Source organism: Nerophis lumbriciformis, linkage group LG23 (assembly GCF_033978685.3).
Source record: "Nerophis lumbriciformis linkage group LG23, RoL_Nlum_v2.1, whole genome shotgun sequence".
Lineage (NCBI taxonomy): Eukaryota > Metazoa > Chordata > Actinopteri > Syngnathiformes > Syngnathidae > Nerophis > Nerophis lumbriciformis.
The window spans coordinates 3670738-3688777 of record NC_084570.2 but is presented as its reverse complement, the minus strand read 5'-3'; the positions used below and the strand labels follow the sequence as shown (position 1 = coordinate 3688777).

Here is an 18040-nt window from a genome sequence, read left to right as displayed (position 1 = left end):
TGTGTCACAAAATTAGAATATTACTTAAGGCTAATACAAAAAAGGGATTTTTAGAAATGTTGGCCAACTGAAAAGTATGAAAATGAAAAATATGAGCATGTACAATACTCAATACTTGGTTGGAGCTCCTTTTGCCTCAATTACTGCGTTAATGCGGCGTGGCATGGAGTCGATGAGTTTCTGGCACTGCTCAGGTGTTATGAGCGCCCAGGTTGCTCTGATAGTGGCCTTCAACTCTTCTGCGTTTTTGGGTCTGGCATTCTGCATCTTCCTTTTCACAATACCCCACAGATTTTCTATGGGGCTAAGGTCAGGGGAGTTGGCGGGCCAATTTAGAACAGAAATACCATGGTCCGTAAACCAGGCACGGGTAGATTTTACGCTGTGTGCAGGCGCCAAGTCCTGTTGGAACTTGAAATCTCCATCTCCATAGAGCAGGTCAGCAGCAGGAAGCATGAAGTGCTCTAAAACTTGCTGGTAGACGGCTGCGTTGACCCTGGATCTCAGGAAACAGAGTGGACCGACACCAGCAGATGACATGGCACCCCAAACCATCACTGATGGTGGAAACTTTACACTAGACTTCAGGCAACGTGGATCCTGTGCCTCTCCTGTCTTCCTCCAGACTCTGGGACCTCGATTTCCAAAGGAAATGCAAAATTTGCATGGTTGGGTGATGGTTTGGGGTGCCATGTCATCTGCTGGTGTCGGTCCACTCTGTTTCCTGAGATCCGGAACAAGTTTTTAGCGATATCACGGAGATGAAAGAAGGGCGTTTTAGCGACACTCTTAATGTGTTGTAAACCGTTTGCTTGCCTAGCAGAATTGCTATTGTGACATCCAGTGGACACATTTAGAACAGCAGGTTATTTCGTTTAAAAAAAACAAAAACGGCTCATTTTAATACTTGGCAAACTGATCACACGGGGCCGGATAAAACCTGTTCCTGTTTGACACCCTCAATCAAGTTGAATTTACCAAAAAAAAAAACATGCTAATGTTTGCTGGGAAATGTTGGCGCACAGCAGTGTAGGGGTGGGGGGGAGGTGATCCTGCTGAGTCGCCCTCGGTCACATCATCATCATCTTCCTATCTGGCACGTCTGAAGGCATGCCAGCACCCGCCCTGCAGAATCAGCATCACAGCACTGACAAGTGCGCCTCCCCCTCCGCGCCGTCTTTGACGTCCCACCATCGTTAGAGCCTTCGCCTCTGGCTGCTTCTTCCTCTCTCTCCCCCTCCACCACCCAAGGAAAGCTCAACGCCAGCTGCAGATTAAACATTCTGCTCACACGCACGGGAGCGAGGAGGGAAATAGACGCGCAGATTTTTTTTTGCGCGCGCAATTGGAGGAGAAGTGGGAATCTATAGAACACTTGCAGATTTTTTTTTTTTTTTTTTTTTTTTTTTTAATTGAAGGGATAAAAAAAAAGATTTTTTTTTTTTTTTTTTTTTGCACACCTGTGGATGCTTGATGTTCGGATCGATGCTGCATCTGCCCCTCCTGCTGCTCCTCTTGCTCGGCGTCGCCGGCTGCGGCGCGTCGTACGTGCCGTGCGAGCCGTGCGACCCGAAGGCCCGCTCCCTGTGTCCGCCGGTGCCGGCGGGGTGCCAGGCGGTGAAGGAGCCCGGCTGCGGCTGCTGCCTGACGTGCGCGCTGGAGGAGGGCCGGCCGTGCGGCGTGTACACGGGGCCGTGCGCCCGCGGACTGCGCTGCCTCCCGAAGAGCGGCGAGGAGAAGCCGCTGCACGCCCTCCTGCACGGCCGCGGCGTGTGCAGGAACGAGAAGTTGTACAAACTGCTGCACCCTTCCAAAGGTAGGCCACTTTCTATACTGCCATTAATTATTCATTAAGTCATTGGGCGGCACTAAAAGCCCAATTATTACATCATTGCGACACTTCAGACCAAAGATATTCTCGAAAAACAAGGGCCGCCCCTGATTATTTTCAGCACGAAATTATAATTACAAAAAAAAATACACTTTATTATTATTTTTTTAATAATATTTATTTATTCATTTGATAGGGAAATCATAATACAGGTACTGAGGAAAAAATACACTCCCCCACCCCAAAAAAAATATTGAAATTGAAATTACAAAAATATAAATACAAAAATTACAAAAAATGTATGAAAGTAAAATAATACCCCCTTCCACCTCCCGTCCTGTATTTTAATTACAAAAAAGAGACACTTTTTTTGCACCAACCCCCCCCTCCCCCCCCCCCACACACACACACACACACACACAAAAAAATTAATTTAAAATACAAAAATACAAACATTACAGAAAAATAATATAAGTAAAATAATACCCTCCTAAAAAGAACAACAACAACAAAGAAAAAAGAGTTGAGGTAAGTGAAATTAGTATTCATTAAGTCATGGGGCGGTACCAAAAGCCCAATTATTACATCAGGGCAACACTTCAGACCAAAAATATTTTCAAAAAACAAGGGCCGCCCCTGATTATTTTCAGCCCAAAATGTTAATGACAAAAAAATACACTTCATTTTAATTTTATTTTTTATAACATGTATTTATTCATTTGATAGGGAAATCATAATACATGTACTGAGAAAACAGACACTTTTTTTTGTCCCCCCCCGGCCCCCCCCAAAAATTAAATTTAAAATACAAAAATTACAAAAAAATTATAAAAGTAAAATAATACCCCCTTCATCCCCCCCCCATTTCCTACATTTCAGTCACAGTGGGTAGCATTGTACTGCCTTCCTCTTCACCACGAGCAGGTAGAGAATCACAATAACTGACTAAAAGGGGGAAAAAAAAGGTAACAAGAAAAATAAAAATCACAGACATACAGAGAAAGTGTCACTGAATATTAAGAACAACAACAACGCAGCACCAAAAGCCCAATTATTACATCATTGCAACACTTCAGACCAAAGAGATCCTCGAAAAAACAAGGGCCGCCCCTGATTATTTTCAGCACAAATATTTAATTACAAAAAAAAGAGACACTTTTTTTTGTTCCCCCCAACAAAATAAATGTAATTTAAAATACAAAAATACAAAAAATAAAAAAATTACAGAAAAATAATATAAGTAAAGTAATACCCCCCTAAAAAGAACAACAACAAGGAAAAAAGAAAAAAGAGTTGAGGTAAGTGAAATTAGTATTCATTAAGTCATTGGGCGGTACCAAAAGCCCAATTATTACATCAGGGCAACACTTCAGACCAAAAATATTCTCGAAAAACAAGGGCCACCCCTGATTACTTTCAGCCCAAAATGTTAATGACAAAAAAATACACTTCATTTTAATTTAATTTTTTATAATATGTATTTATTCATTTGATAGGGAAATCATAATACAGGTACTGAGGAAAAAATAAACTTTTTTGTTCCCCCCCCCCCAAAAAAAAAAACATTTCAATTACAAAAATAAAAAAAATAAAAAAAATTACAGTAAAATAATAAAAGTCAAATAATACCCCCTCCCAATCCCCGTCCTACATTCCAGTCACAGTGGGTAGCAATGTACTGCCTTCCTCTTCACCACAAGCAGGTAGAGAATCACAATAACTGACTAAAAGGGGAAAAAAAAGGTAACAACAAAATTAAAAATCACAAACATACAGAGAAGTGCCACTGAATAAATGCTAAAAAAAACACCCAATGTAGGAAAATATATGCTACAGGTTTCTGTGGTTTATCCGTTATACAGTGCTCAATACCGGGGTAAAGCGGAATATACGTCAGGTCAGGAAAAACACAAGAGGCTATACCATCCCTACAAGCTTGTTTCGCAGGTTTCCCTGCTCATCAGGGGATTTCATAAAATCCCCTGACGAGCATGTTTTAATTGCCGATGCGTTTTAATTGATTTTTAAATGCGCCAGAAAATAACCCGTTTTGTATACTGTTGATGTGTTTCAATATGGTGTAAATGTGCTCCTGTATAGTATTTCTCCAGCAATGATCATGGTTTAATCAATTATGGTATTTTGAGAGGTAATCATTGAAGTCGGACATCACTGAAGGCCTAGGTGGGAAACCCACGGCCCGCCACTGATATATATATATATATATATATATATATATATATATATATATATATATATATATATATATATATATATATATATATATATATATATATATATATATGTATATATATATATATATATATATATATATATATATATATATATATATATATATATATATATATATATACACATATATATATATATATATATATATATATATATATACAGTATATTAGGGCTGCAACAACTAATCGATTAAATCGATTAAAATCAATTATAAAAAAAGTTGCTGATTAATTTAGTTATCGATTTGTTGGATCTATCCTATGCGCAGAGGCTTTTTAAAAAAAATTTTTATTATTATTATTTATTTTTAAAATGTTTATTTTTATTTATTTTTTTTTTTTTAATAAACCTTTATTTATAAACTGCAACATTTACAAACAGCTGAGAAACAATAATCAAAATAAGTATGGTGCCAGTATGGTGTTTTTTTTCCCAATAAAATACTGGATAGGATAGAAATGTAGTTTGTCTCTTTTATCTAATTATTAATCGATTAATCGAAGTAATAATCGACAGATTAAACGATTATCAAATTAATCGTTAGTTGCAGCCCTAATATATATATATATATATACATATATATATATATATATATATATATATATATATATATATATATATATATATATATATATATATATATATATATGAATTATTTTTAAATTAGATCTTTATTTTATTTTTTTAAAAATTTCTTGAGGGCAGCACGGCGATACAGGGGTTAGTGCGTGTGCCTCACAATACGAAAGTCCTGGGTTAGATCCTGGGCTCGGGCTATTTCTGTGTGGAGTTTGCATGTTCTTCCCGCGACTGCGTGGGTTCCCTACGGGTTCTCCGGCTTCCTCCCACCTCCAAAGACATGCACCGGGGGATAGGCTGATTGGCAACACTAAATAGGCCCTAGTGTGTGAATGTGAGTGTGAATGTTGTCTGTCTATCTGTGTTGGCCCTGTGATGAGGTGGCGACTTGTCCAAGGTGTACCCCCCCTTCCGCCCAAATGCAGCTGAGATAGGCTCCAGCGACCCCCCCGTGACCCCTAAGGGGACCAGCGGTAGAAAAATGGATGGATGGATGGAAACCAAAAAATATTGTTTGGGTGTCTTGAACAGATTCATTGGATTTAGTGTCACACCTTTTGACTGTTTTGGACTGGTATTGTTTTTGTTCTCATTTGTGTGGCATTTAAGTTCCTGTCCAGTACTCTTATTTTGTAGTTTCACGTCCCCCCCGCCTGTCCACCGTGTACTGGCTCCCACACCTGGCATTGATTGGCAACCAATCGGTCTCCTATTTCACTGTCTTCCAATCAGCATTGGATCATTATTCCGCTAACCTCCTGCGCCACATGTGTTTTTCAAAGAGGTTCCTGGTCCCGTGCCCTTTTTGGCTGCACTCGCCTTCTTTTGTTCCTACGTTCGCTTGTTTTCCCACTCCCCCGTGAGTGCATTTTCTTTCTTTATTTTAAAGAATATTGTGTTTTACTCACCTCTCGTCTTCGCTCAAGCTACTTCCACGCTCGTAAAAATATTTGTTGGTTTTCTTCCATTTTGATCTTTGTCTGATTTTTTTGGAAATGAAAACTGTGGTTCCACAGTATAATGTGAACAGTAGAGATGTCCGATAATATCAGACTGCCGATAGTATTGGCCGATAAATGCTTTAAAATGTAGTATCGGAAATTATCGGTATCGGTTTCAAAATTATCGTTTTCAAAAAGTAAAATGTATTACTTTTTAAAACGCCGCTGTGTACACGGACGTAGGTAGAAGTACAGAGCGCCAATAAACCTTAACGGTACTGCCTAATATAATAATAATACATAACATTATTACAAACATAATATCTACGGCTTTTCACACACACAAGTGAATGCAAGGCTGAGGGTGGCCGTATAAACAACTTTAACACTGTTACAAATATGCGCCATGCTAAGAACCCACACCAAACAAGAATGACAAACACATTTCGGGAGAACATCCGCACCGTAACACAACATAAACACAACAGAACAAATGCCCAGAACCCCTTGCAGCACTAACTCTTCCGGGACACTACAATATACACCCCCCGCTATCCCCTACCCCCTCCCCAACCCCGCCCACCTCAACTTCCTCATGCTCTCTCAGGGAGAGCATGTCCCAAATTCCAAGCTGCTGTTTTTGAAAATAATGCACTTTGTGACTTCAATAATAAATATGGCAGTGCCATGTTGGCATTTTTTTCCATAACTTGAGTTGATTTATTTTGGGAAAACCTTCTTACATTGTTTAATGCATCCAGCGGTGCATCACAACAAAATTAGGCATAATAATGTGTTAATCCCACGACTTTTTATATCAGTATCAGTTGATATCGGTAATTAAGAGTTGGACGATATCGGAATATCGGATATCGGCAAAAAAGCCATTATCGGACATCTCTAGTGAACAGTAATTGATTTTGCTGGATCGGACTAATCTTTCTGCATATTCTAGCCGAGGAGAGAATAATTAGTGGAGGTGTCAAACTCTTTGGAGCCAGCAAGGCTGATTGGTCAAGTCCCGCTTCGTCTGAAGACGGCCCCCACGACACCTGTCATTAACCAGCACACGCCACTCAAAAGCCCCCCATCACGCCCTGACCCCGTGAACCCAACAATGGCTGCCGATCAACCTGTCATCTCACCCTGAAAGGCCCTTGTGGAGGCCCGGCCATAAATCAGCAGGTTTCGTGTGAGTGGCCGATGGCCTCAGGGGGTCTGGAGCCCACATGAAACAGGAGAGAAGATTACAGGTGGGGCTTAGTCGGGCTCCTCGTTGGCTTGGCGACAGCCGCCGTGTCTGCTGGGAAGTATTGTGTCGAGCTTTGTGTGGCCCTCCGAGGTGTGAAGTCATATTTTATCCCATCCTCTACAATTTCCCGTCTTTCTTCTTCCACTTTGTGTGGCCCACCTTTTTATCAAGTCCCACCTTTTATGTCTCGCATTTCTCCATTCTGCTCGCTCACTATGCCTCGTCTCCTCTTTCCCGGCCTGGCGTAAATGAGCTTGTCTCACTTGTGGGTGAAGGGCGATTTCCCCAAGGCTATAAGAAAGACAGACGGAAACAAAAGGATGAGACACGATTCATGTCCAGGTGTTTTTAACCCTTGTGTGGTGTTCGGGTCTGTGGGACCCGTTGTCATTTTTTATTAAAAGAAAAATTATACAATTAATTAATTTTTCAAACTGAGACTCACTGACTTTGGCTCATTTTCTGTGAAGAATATATATCAGAATACATATTTAATGACCACACACCATACACCCCCCTACACATTTCTATTACATATAAGATGTCCAGGTCCACTGGACATAATAGAAGTGTGGAAATTGATGCACTGCAAAAACTGAAATCTAAGTAAGATTAAATATCTCAAATAAGGGTGATATTTGCTTATTTTCTGTCTGATAAGATAATTCTTCTCACTAAGCAGATTTTATGTTAGAATGTTTTACTGGTTTTAAGGGTTTTGGTCCTAAATGATATCAGTAAGATATTACAGCTTGTTTCTGAGATTTGATGACCTATATTGAGTAAAACATGCTTGAAACTATGTTTGTCCAAATGTCCAAAACACACCCAGCAATGGTGCACAGGAAGGCGGGGAAGAAGAGGGGAAAAGGCGGCCAAAATGGTCAAAAGTCCCAATTTTGTCCAAAATACCTCCCCGGGTTCCAGTCCCACGAGTCCCGCCGCCGTCCGCACAAGTCCCGGGATGCAAAAAATGTCCAAAACGCACCCAGCAAAGTCCCACGGGAAGTGGGGGAGAAAAGTGCGAAAAGTCGTCAAAAGTCCCCAAAAGTGTTCAAAATACCTACCCAGGTTCCAGTCCCACAAGTCCCGCCGCCAGCTGCGCAAGTCCCGGGATGCCCAAAATGTTCATAACACACCTAGCAGAGTCCCACGGGGAGGGGGGGATAAAAGTTGGAAAAGTCGTCAAAAGTCCCCAAAATGTTCAAAATACCTACCCAGGTTCGAGTCCCACAAGTCCCGCCGCCGGCCGCGCAAGTCCCGCCACCGGCCGGGATGCAAAAAATGCCCAAAACGCACCCAGCAAAGTCCCATGGGAAGTGGGAGAGAAAAGTGAGAAAAGTCGTCAAAAGTCCCCAAAAATGTTCTAAATACCGCAGGTTCGAGTCACACAAGTCCCGCCGTCGGCCGCGCAAATCCCAGGATGCCCAAAATGTCCATAACACACCCAGCCAAGTCCCACAAGGAGGGGGGATAAAAGTTGGAAAAGTCGGCAAAAGTCCCAAAAATGTTCAAAATACCTACCCAGGTTCGAGTCCCACATGGAGTCTTAAGACTTGTGGCACTCGAACCCGGGTGTGATTTTTGAACATTTTTCCGACTTTTCTCACTTTTCTCCCCGTCTTCCCGTGGGACTTTGCTGGCCGCGTTTTAGACATTTTGGGCATTCCCGGCCAGCGGCGGGACTTGAACCTGGGTAGGTATTTTGAACATTTTTGGGACTTTTGCCGACTTATCCAACTTTTATCCCCCCGTTTTTGCAGTGTGTTCTGTGTACCACACACACACACCCACACACACACTTGTCCTTAATATTTTTGACAAAATAATAGTGATTAAGACACCTTCCATCCATCCATCCATCTTCTTCCGCTTATCCGAGGTCGGGTCGCGGGGGCAGCAGCCTAAGCAGGGAAGCCCAGACTTCCCTCTCCCCAGCCACTTCGTCCAGCTCCTCCCGGGGGATCCCGAGGTGTTCCCATGCCAGCCGGGAGACATAGTCTTCCCAACGTGTCCTGGGTCTTCCCCGTGGCCTCGGATGTGGCCGAAACACCTCCCGAGGGAGGCGTTCGGGTGGCATCCTGACCAGATGCCCGAACCACCTCATCTGGCTCCTCTCGATGTGGAGGAGCAACGGCTTTACTTTGAGCTCCCCCCGGATGACAGAGCTTCTCACCCTATCTCTAAGGGAGAGCCCCGCCACCCGGCGGAGGAAACTCATTTCGGCCGCTTGTACCCTTGATCTTGTCCTTTCGGTCATGACCCAAAGCTCATGACCATAGGTGAGGATGGGAACGTAGATCGACCGGTAAATCGAGAGCTTTGCCTTCTGGCTCAGCTCCTTCTTCACCACAACGGATCGATACAGCGTCCGCATTACTGAAGACGCCGCACCGATCCGCCTGTCGATCTCACGATCCACTCTTCCCTCACTCCTGAACAAGACTCCGAGGTACTTGAACTCCTCCACTTGGGGCAAGATCTACTCCCCAACCCGGAGATGGCACTCCACCCTTTTCCGGGCGAGAACCATGGACTCGGATTTGGAGGTGCTGATTCCCATCCCAGTCGCTTCACATTCGGCTGCGAGCCGATCCAGTGAGAGTTGAAGATCCTGGCCAGATGAAGCCATCAGGACCACATCATCTGCAAAAAGCAGAGACCTAATCCTGCAGCCACCAAACCAGATACCCTCAACGCCCTGACTGCGCCTAGAAATTCTGTCCATAAAGGTTATGAACAGAATCGGTGACAAAGGGCAGTCCTGGCGGAGTCCAACCCTTACTGGAAACGGGTCCGACTTACTGCCGGCAATGCGGACCAAGCTCTGACACTGATCATACAGGGAGTGAACCGCCACAATAAGACAGTCCGTTACCCCATATTCTCTGAGCACTCCCCACAGGACTTCCCGGGGTACACGGTCGAATGCCTTCTCCAAGTCCACAAAGCACATGTAGACTGGTTGGGCAAACTCCCATGCACCCTCAAGGACCCTGCCGAGAGTATAGAGCTGGTCCACAGTTCCACGACCAGGACGAAAACCACACTGTTCCTCCTGAATCCGAGGTTCGACTATCCGGCGTAGCCTCCTCTCCAGTACACCTGAATAGACCTTACCGGGAAGGCTGAGGAGTGTGATTCCACGATAGTTGGAACACACCCTCCGGTTCCCCTTCTTAAAGAGAGGAACCACCACCCCGGTCTGCCAATCCAGAGGTACCGCCCCCGATGTCCACACGATATTGCAGAGTCTTGTCAACCAAGACACCTGATTCTCATCATTTGGATGGCTGGCCAAATACATTTGGCAATATATATATATATATATATATATATATATATATATATATATATATATATATATGCACACACGCTGGCCCCCTCACATATTTTTTCTCTGAATGTGGCCCCCAGTCAAAATAATTGCTCAGGCCTGCGTGTACCCAGAGACTTACTCCCTGAGTTAGTAAACAATAACACAATCAACAACAAAACAAACAAAAATGTATAATAAAAAGAAAAATATTGATCAAATTACTTTGCAATATTTATATACTGGTACTAAACTAGGTATCAATATCATCGACATCTATCAATCAGTCCTACTTTTTAATTGCAGTTTTAGCAATGAGCTTCTTGTGGTGTCCTGCTGTGTGTGTGTGTGTGTGTGTGTGTGTAGCATGCTTAGCCATGGATTTTCTACTAGTCCTCCAGATACTTGGACGACTGTTTTGTTTATTTTCTGCCATGGTGGTATTAGTATCTTAGAAGTTTGCGCCCCACTGTGGTTGGACGATGCGTTTGTAGCGACTTACTCTCAGATTGGAGCCGGTGTTCTGGCAAGACAAGCGAGCGCTCTTCTGGACTTCATGCAACTCCTGGAAAAGAATCCCAAAATGTAAATGTGTCTTCCTGAGTGTGCGTTAGTGTTGTAAGGATACCAATATTTTGGTACCGGTACCGGTACTAAAATTGTTTTGATACTTTTGGTACTTTTCGGTACTTTTTCTAAATAAAGGGGACCACAAAAAAATGGCATTATTGGCTTTATTTTAACAAAAAAGTCTTGCGGTACATTAAACATATGTTTCTAATTGAAGTTAAGTCCTTAAATATCAATCAATCAATCAATCAATCTTTATTTATACAGCCCTAAATCACAAGTGTCTCAAAGGGCTGCACAAGCCACAACGACATCCTCGGTACAAAGCCCACATACGGGCAAGGAAAAACTCACCCCAGTGGGACGTCGATGTGAATGACTATGAGAAACCTTGGAGAGGACCGCATATGTGGGTAACCCCCCCCCCCCCTCTAGGGGAGACCGAAAGCAATGGATGTCGAGTGGGTCTGACATAATATTGTGAGAGTCCAGTCCATAGTGGATCCAACATAATAGTAAGAGTCCAGTCCATAGTGGGGCCAGCAGGACACCATCCCGAGCGGAGACGGGTCAGCAGCGTAGAGATGTTCCCAGCCGATGCACAGGCGAGCGGTCCACCCCGGGTCCCGACTCTGGACAGCCAGCACTTCATCCATGGCCACCGGACCTGTGCCCCCCCCCCCCCCCCTCAAGGAAAAGGGGAGCAGAGGAGAAAAGAAAAGAAACGGCAGATCAACTGGTCCAACAGGGGGGCTATTTAAAGGCTAGAGTATACAAATGAGTTTTAAGATGGGACTTAAATGCTTCTACTGAGGTAGCATCTCTAATTGTTACCGGGAGGGCATTCCATAGTACTGGAGCCCGAATAGAAAACGCTCTATAGCCCGCATAAATAATATAATGAACATAGAAAATATTCTATAAAATAGTGAACATAGAAGACAACTTGTCTTTTAGTAGTAAGTAAACAAACAAAGGCTCCTAATTTAGTCTGCTGACATATGCAGTAACATATTGTGTCATTTTCCATTCTATTATTTTGTCAACATTATTAAGGACAAGTGGTAGAAAATTAATTATTAATCTACTTGTTCATTTACTGTTAATATCTGCTTACTTTCTCTCTAGTGGGTGTGTGACAATCATTGGTACTTTAACTTGAACTTTTTTTTTAACATATTCTGTCGACACTTCTGTTAAAATATAATAATCACTTATTCTTCTGTTGTTTGATACTTTACATTAGTTTTGGATGATACCACAAATTTGGGTATCAATCCGATACCAAGTAGTTACAGGATCATACATTGTGAAGTGAAGTGAATTATATTTATATAGCGCTTTTCTCTAGTGACTCAAAGCGCTTTACATAGTGAAACCCAATATCTAAGTTACATTTAAACCAGTGTGGGTGCCACTGGGAGCAGGTGGGTAAAGCGTCTTGCCCAAGGGCACAACAGCAGTGACTAGGATGGCGGAAGCGGAAATCGAACCTGGAACCCTCAAGTTACTGGCACGGCCACTCTACCAACCGAGCTATGCCGTCCCATTGGTCATATTCAAAGTCCTCATGTGTCCAGGGACATATTTCCTGAATGTATATACATAATATAGATTTTTTTTTAAACGAAAGAAGATGTTGTAATGCCAAAAAATATCGACGTAATCATAGTAGTATTGACTAGATACGTGCCTGTACTTGGTATCATTACAGTGGATGTTAGGTGTAGATTCACCAATGGCGTTTGTTTACATTTTGACGCCGGTGAGCTACGGTGTGTAGTGAAGCATGTTTAGCTATTCCTCGTCCTGCAGGGATGATACTTGTAAGAAACGTACTTTATTTGTCGCCATGGAGGCGAGGATTAGTGATTTAGAAATAGCTAAAACACTAGCCATGTCTTAAAGCACCTCTTCCTGAGGGCCTTTCAGTGTTATAACTTCACCTTTATCTTCAGTTTTTAAGCCAAAATGCGTCGATTCTTCCTTTTCTGTCGACACACTGTGTCTGCTTGTAAGTACTCCGTGATTGTGCGCTGCCGAACATGCTCGTCTGCTCGTAAACCAGCAATGACACGACGTGACTTCGATGCGGGCGCGGGGGGGGGGGGGTGCTGGACCGGTACGTTTCAGAGGCGGTATAGTCCTGGGCATGACGTTAAAGTGCATCCGGCAGTGGAGGCTCCTCTATGGGGTCTTGGGGCACTAGGAGGTTAACCCCTTTACTACTGTTACCCCAGGTGGCCCTTGGCAAAGGCCTAGTACCTGACTGCCCCCTAGCCAGGGATACGGTGAAGACCTCAACTGCGGAGCAGGCGGAAGACGGTAGATGTAAGAACTACCACAACGGCTGCGATGGCGGAAGAAGGCTGCAGCAGAAAAGGGTCCCCAGATGTATTGGACTCCATGCCACTGGACCCTGACCCAGTTCTGTCAAGGATCGTGTGGTGACTGTCTGTGCACCAGTCTCCCCACGTTAAACTAACTCACGCACAGGCATCCTTCAGGAGGATTGTCATACTCGTTCGAGTGACCGCCGATGATAGTACCGGAAGTTATTCATTAGTATCGCGGTACTATATTATTACCGGTATAACGTACAACCCTCGCATGCGTCCCTTTTGAAGGAATCGTTCACGTGAGTGCAACCTTTATGCATATAGTCACTGGGACACAGCAGCTTGGCAGCCCGTCAGCCGATTGCCGATCAGTAGAACAAAGCAAACATCGGCCCCCAGGTCTGATCCCATCGGGACACTTTCCTCTCACACTGCATCCCAGTCTGGGAAGCGTTCACTTACTCAGTGGCCTTGTGGTTAGTGCATACTTGCCGACCCTCCCGATTTTTCCGGGAGACTCCCGAATTTCAGTGCCCCTCCCGAAAATCTACCAAGCAACGATTCTCCCGAATTTCTCCCGAGTGCCACCCGGACAACAATATTAGGGGCGTGCCTTAAAGACACTGCCTTTAACGTCCTCTCTAACCTGAAACCTTCACTTTTTAACAGCCGCATACTGTCCAGGCGTCCGCTTTTCCTCCATATAAACGGGTGCAGGTCCGGTGGCCATGGATGAAGTGCTGGCTGTCTAGAGTCGGGACCCGGGGTGGACCGCTCGCCTGTGCATCGGTTGGGAACATCTCTGCGCTGCTGACTCGTCTCCGCTCGGGATGGTGTCCTGCTGGCCCCACCATGGACTGGACTCTTACTATTATGTTGGATCCACTATGGACTGGACTCTCACAATATTATGTCAGACCCACTCGACATCCATTGCATTCGGTCTCCCCTAGAGGGGGGGGATTACCCACATATGCGGTCCTCTCCAAGGTTTCTCATCGTCATTGACATCGACGTCCCACTGGGGGGAGTTTTTCCTTGCCCTTATGTGGGCTCTGTACCGAGGATGTCGTTGTGGCTTGTGCAGCCCTTTGAGACACTTGTGATTTAGGGCTATATAAATAAACATTGATTGATTGATAAACAGCGTACCGGCCCTGTCACATAATATTGTAGCGTTGGACGGGTTTAACAATGGTCTTTACTCGAAGATGTCAAGAAATGCTGACACGTTGTATGATCTTATAACTGGTTTAATGATGACGCAAGGCATACTTGGTCACACTGAGGGTGGCCGTATAGACAACTTTAACACTGTTACAAATATGCGCCACACTGTGAACCCACACCAAACAAGAATGACAAACACATTTCGGGAGAACATACGCACCGTAACACAACAAAAACACAACAGAACAAATACCCAGAATCCCTTGCAGCACTAACTCTTCCGGGACGCTACAATAACATCTACGTCTTTTGGATCTCAGTGCACAACTGCACACACAACAAGAAGGAGACGAAGCAGATGAACGAAGAAGAGACATGGAGAAGAAAGTAAGAAGAAGAAATACGCTTGCAAGTTCCAAAATGATTGGAAAAGATAATTTCATTTCACCCAGAAAACCTAAAGGGGAAGGGGTATGCTGCCTGGACCTCAACCCCCCCCTATCTTCCGAATTTGGAGGTCTGAAGGTTGGCAAGTATGGGTTAGTGGCGTTGGAGTCTGCGCGTCTCCCTCGTCGAAAAAGACCTCAGCGGTGGAGTGGGCAGACGATGCTTGCATAGAAGCTCCACAACAGTAACAAAGGCGGCAGAAGGCTGCAGCAAAGATGGGCCCCCCAATTGTCTTGGTCTCCATGCGATTGGACCCTGGCCTTCTCTTTGCCAAGGACAGTGTGGTGGCTGTCTCTGCACCAGTCTCCCCACTTTAAAAGATTTCCCGCACAGGCGTTCTCCCTGAAGGCAATCCCACCAACAGGAGGACAATCATATTCGCTTCGAGTGATCGCCGACGGTTAGAGTGTCCACCCTGAGATCGGTAGGTCATGAGTTCAAACCTCGGCCGAGTCATACCAAAGACTATAAAAATGGGACCCATTACCTCCCTGCTTGGCACTCAGCATCAAGGGTTGGAATTGGGGGTTAAATCACCAAAAAATGATTCCTGGGCGTGGCTGCCCCCAACTCCCAGGGGGTGAACAAGGGGATGGGTCTAATTTCACCACACCTAGTGTTTGTGTGACAATCATTATTACTTTACCTTAACTTTAATCAACTTACAGTAGGAGCTATCACATGACTTCACTTTTCTTTTGACTTGTCTTTTTTCGGTACATCATACTTGCCAATCCTCCCGATTTTCCCGGGAGACTCCCGAATTTCGGTGCCCCTCCCGAAAATCTCCCGGGGCAACCATTCTCCCGAATTTCTCCCGAATTACTCCCAATTTCCACCCAGACAACAATATTGGGGGCGTGCCTTAAAGCCACCGCCTTTAGCGTCCTCTACAACCTGTCGTCACAACCGCATTTCCTCCATACAAACAGCGTGCCGGCCCAGTTACATAGTATATACGGCTTTTACGCACACATAAGTGAATGCAAGGCATAATTGATCAACAGCCATACAGGTCACACTGAGGGTGACCGTATAAACAACTTTAACACTGTTACAAATTTGCGCCACACTGTGAACCCACACCAAACAAGATATGACAAACACATTTCGGGAGAACATCCGCACCGTAACACAACATAAACACAACAGAACAAATACCCAGAACCCCTTGCAGCACTAACTCTACAATATACACCCCCCCGCTACCACCAAATGCTAGTGCCATTATCTTGACATAATGATATGCGCTCGGCATCATGATCATTTTTTTTTCATGCTTGAAGTAAGAAATGATTACTTTAAAAAAGTAGTTTTATACTTGTGAGTGTTGATGACACAGCTTTGCAACAGTTGATATTCTAGTTTCAAGCATGTTTTACTCAATATAGGTCATCAAATCTCAGCAACAAGCTGTAATATCTTACTGAGATCATTTAGGACCAAAACCCTTAAAACAAGTAAAACACTCTAACATAAAATCTGCTTAGTGAGAAGAATTATCTTATCAGACAGAAAATAAGCAAATATCACCCTTATTTGAGATATTTCATCTTACTTAGATTTCAGTTTTTGCAGTGAACATGGTGCAGCCATTAGAAGCTGCAGAGTGCAAGTGCATGTGTGCAACCAACCTCTAATCCTGCACTCCGTGACCGCGTCGGGTGTGACAATTCACACGCAACCAGCGCCGTGCAAAAATTTGCAAAGAAAACCTGATCAGTCAGCACACGTCAGATTAAGTGAGGATTAGCACGCAAAGACTTGATTGGATTTGTGATGCAGATCATGCCTGTGATTTTATTAGGTTTTTTTTTTTTTTTTTCCTGAGGCGGAGAGAGAGAGAACTGTGTCAGCAGGAAACCTTTTTTTTTTTTTTTTTTTCCAAGAAGTCATTATGTGCAGGGATGACATCACTGCGATCTGCGCCATCATCCTGGGAGCGGCGGGGGCTTGAGTGGTTAAGCGTGGTCTCGCTGCAAGTCAGTGACCTTGATTCACCACCGCGTTAGCGTAGTAGCTTAGCGAGCACGTCAGTGCAGGAAAAACTGAGGTTTACGTGCACAATGAGATGGAGGAAACACGGCCGTGCGTGACACTGCGCCGGATACCGGCCACCGGTAGCTTAGAGGGACATATCCAAAATGTGTTTGAGTCTACAGGCTCACGCTTATAGGACAAGGTTAAGAAGAGTGTGTTAAAATGTTGTGATGAGGATATTTACATGTTATATACACAGCATATAATATATACTGATATATTATATCATTATATTATAGTCCATCCATCCATTTTCTACCGCTTGTCCCTTTCGGTGTCGCAGGGGGTGCTGGAGCCCATCCCAGTTGCATTCGGGCGGAAGGCGGGGTATTTTATTTTTATATAATATATACAATATATAGCAAATATCAATTACCATGTACAATATTACAGTACAACAGTGTAACAGCTGTAGCAAAAAACAAAACAAAAAAAAAAGCAGACAAGTCTGCTGCTTGCGACGCCATTCATGCCGCTGTTGGTAGGCAACAGACCAAACACCCCGATGCTCTTGTTCTCATTTCGGGTGACTTTAATCATGCCTTTTTGGACTCAATTTTACCCATTTTCCACCAATATGTGCACTGTGCAACACGGGACAATAAAACGCTGGACCTACTGTATCCATCCATCCATTTTCTACCACTTGTCCCTTTCAGGGTCGCGGGGGGTGCTGGAGCCTATCTCAGCTGCATTCGGGCAGAAGGCGGGGTATTACCCATCCATCCATTTTCTACCGCTTATTCCCTTCAGGGTCGTGGGGGGCGCTGGAGCCTATCTCAGCTACAATCGGGCGGAAGGCGGGGTACACCCTGGACAATTTGCCACCTCATCACAGGGCTAACACAGATAGACAGACAACATTCACACTCACATTCACACACTAGGGCCAAATGTTTTTATATAATATACACAATATATAACATATATCAATTACCATGTACAATATTACAGTAAAACAGTGTAACAGGTGCAGTAAAAAAAAAAAAAAAAAGCAGACAAGTCTGCTGCTTGCGACACCATTCATGCCGCTGTTGGTAGGCAACAGACCAAACACCCCGATGCTCTTGTTCTCATTTCGGGTGACTTTAATCATGCCTTTTTGGACTAAATTTTACCCATTTTCCACCAATATGTGCACTGTGCAACACGGGACAATAAAACTCTGGACCTACTGTATCCATCCATCCATTTTCTACCGCTTGTCCTTTTCGGGGGTCGCACGGGGTGCTGGAGCTTATCTCAGCTGCATTCGGGCGGAAGGCGGGGTATTATATTTTTATATAATATATATACAATATA

The 18040-nt window shown here is 44.1% G+C and overlaps 1 protein-coding gene and 1 long non-coding RNA gene across 2 annotated transcripts in view; one reads left to right on the top strand and one right to left on the bottom strand.

Moving 5' to 3' along the window:
* Positions 1-1061: 1061 nt before the first annotated feature.
* The window catches only part of igfbp5a (insulin-like growth factor binding protein 5a), a 35533-nt gene continuing 18554 nt past the window's right edge, over positions 1062-18040 (top strand). Inside the window, exon 1 of the mRNA XM_061985323.2 lies at positions 1062-1816. Within this exon, the coding sequence (XP_061841307.1) occupies positions 1474-1816 (343 nt within the window). The 5' untranslated portion in view covers positions 1062-1473. The remainder of the gene's footprint in view (positions 1817-18040) is intronic.
* Positions 6570-16451, bottom strand: LOC133622508 (uncharacterized). Its single transcript, XR_009817785.1, has 3 exons — positions 16333-16451; positions 10675-10737; positions 6570-7147 (listed from the first exon to the last, which is right to left on the bottom strand). It is a non-coding gene; the product is annotated as an uncharacterized lncRNA (long non-coding RNA).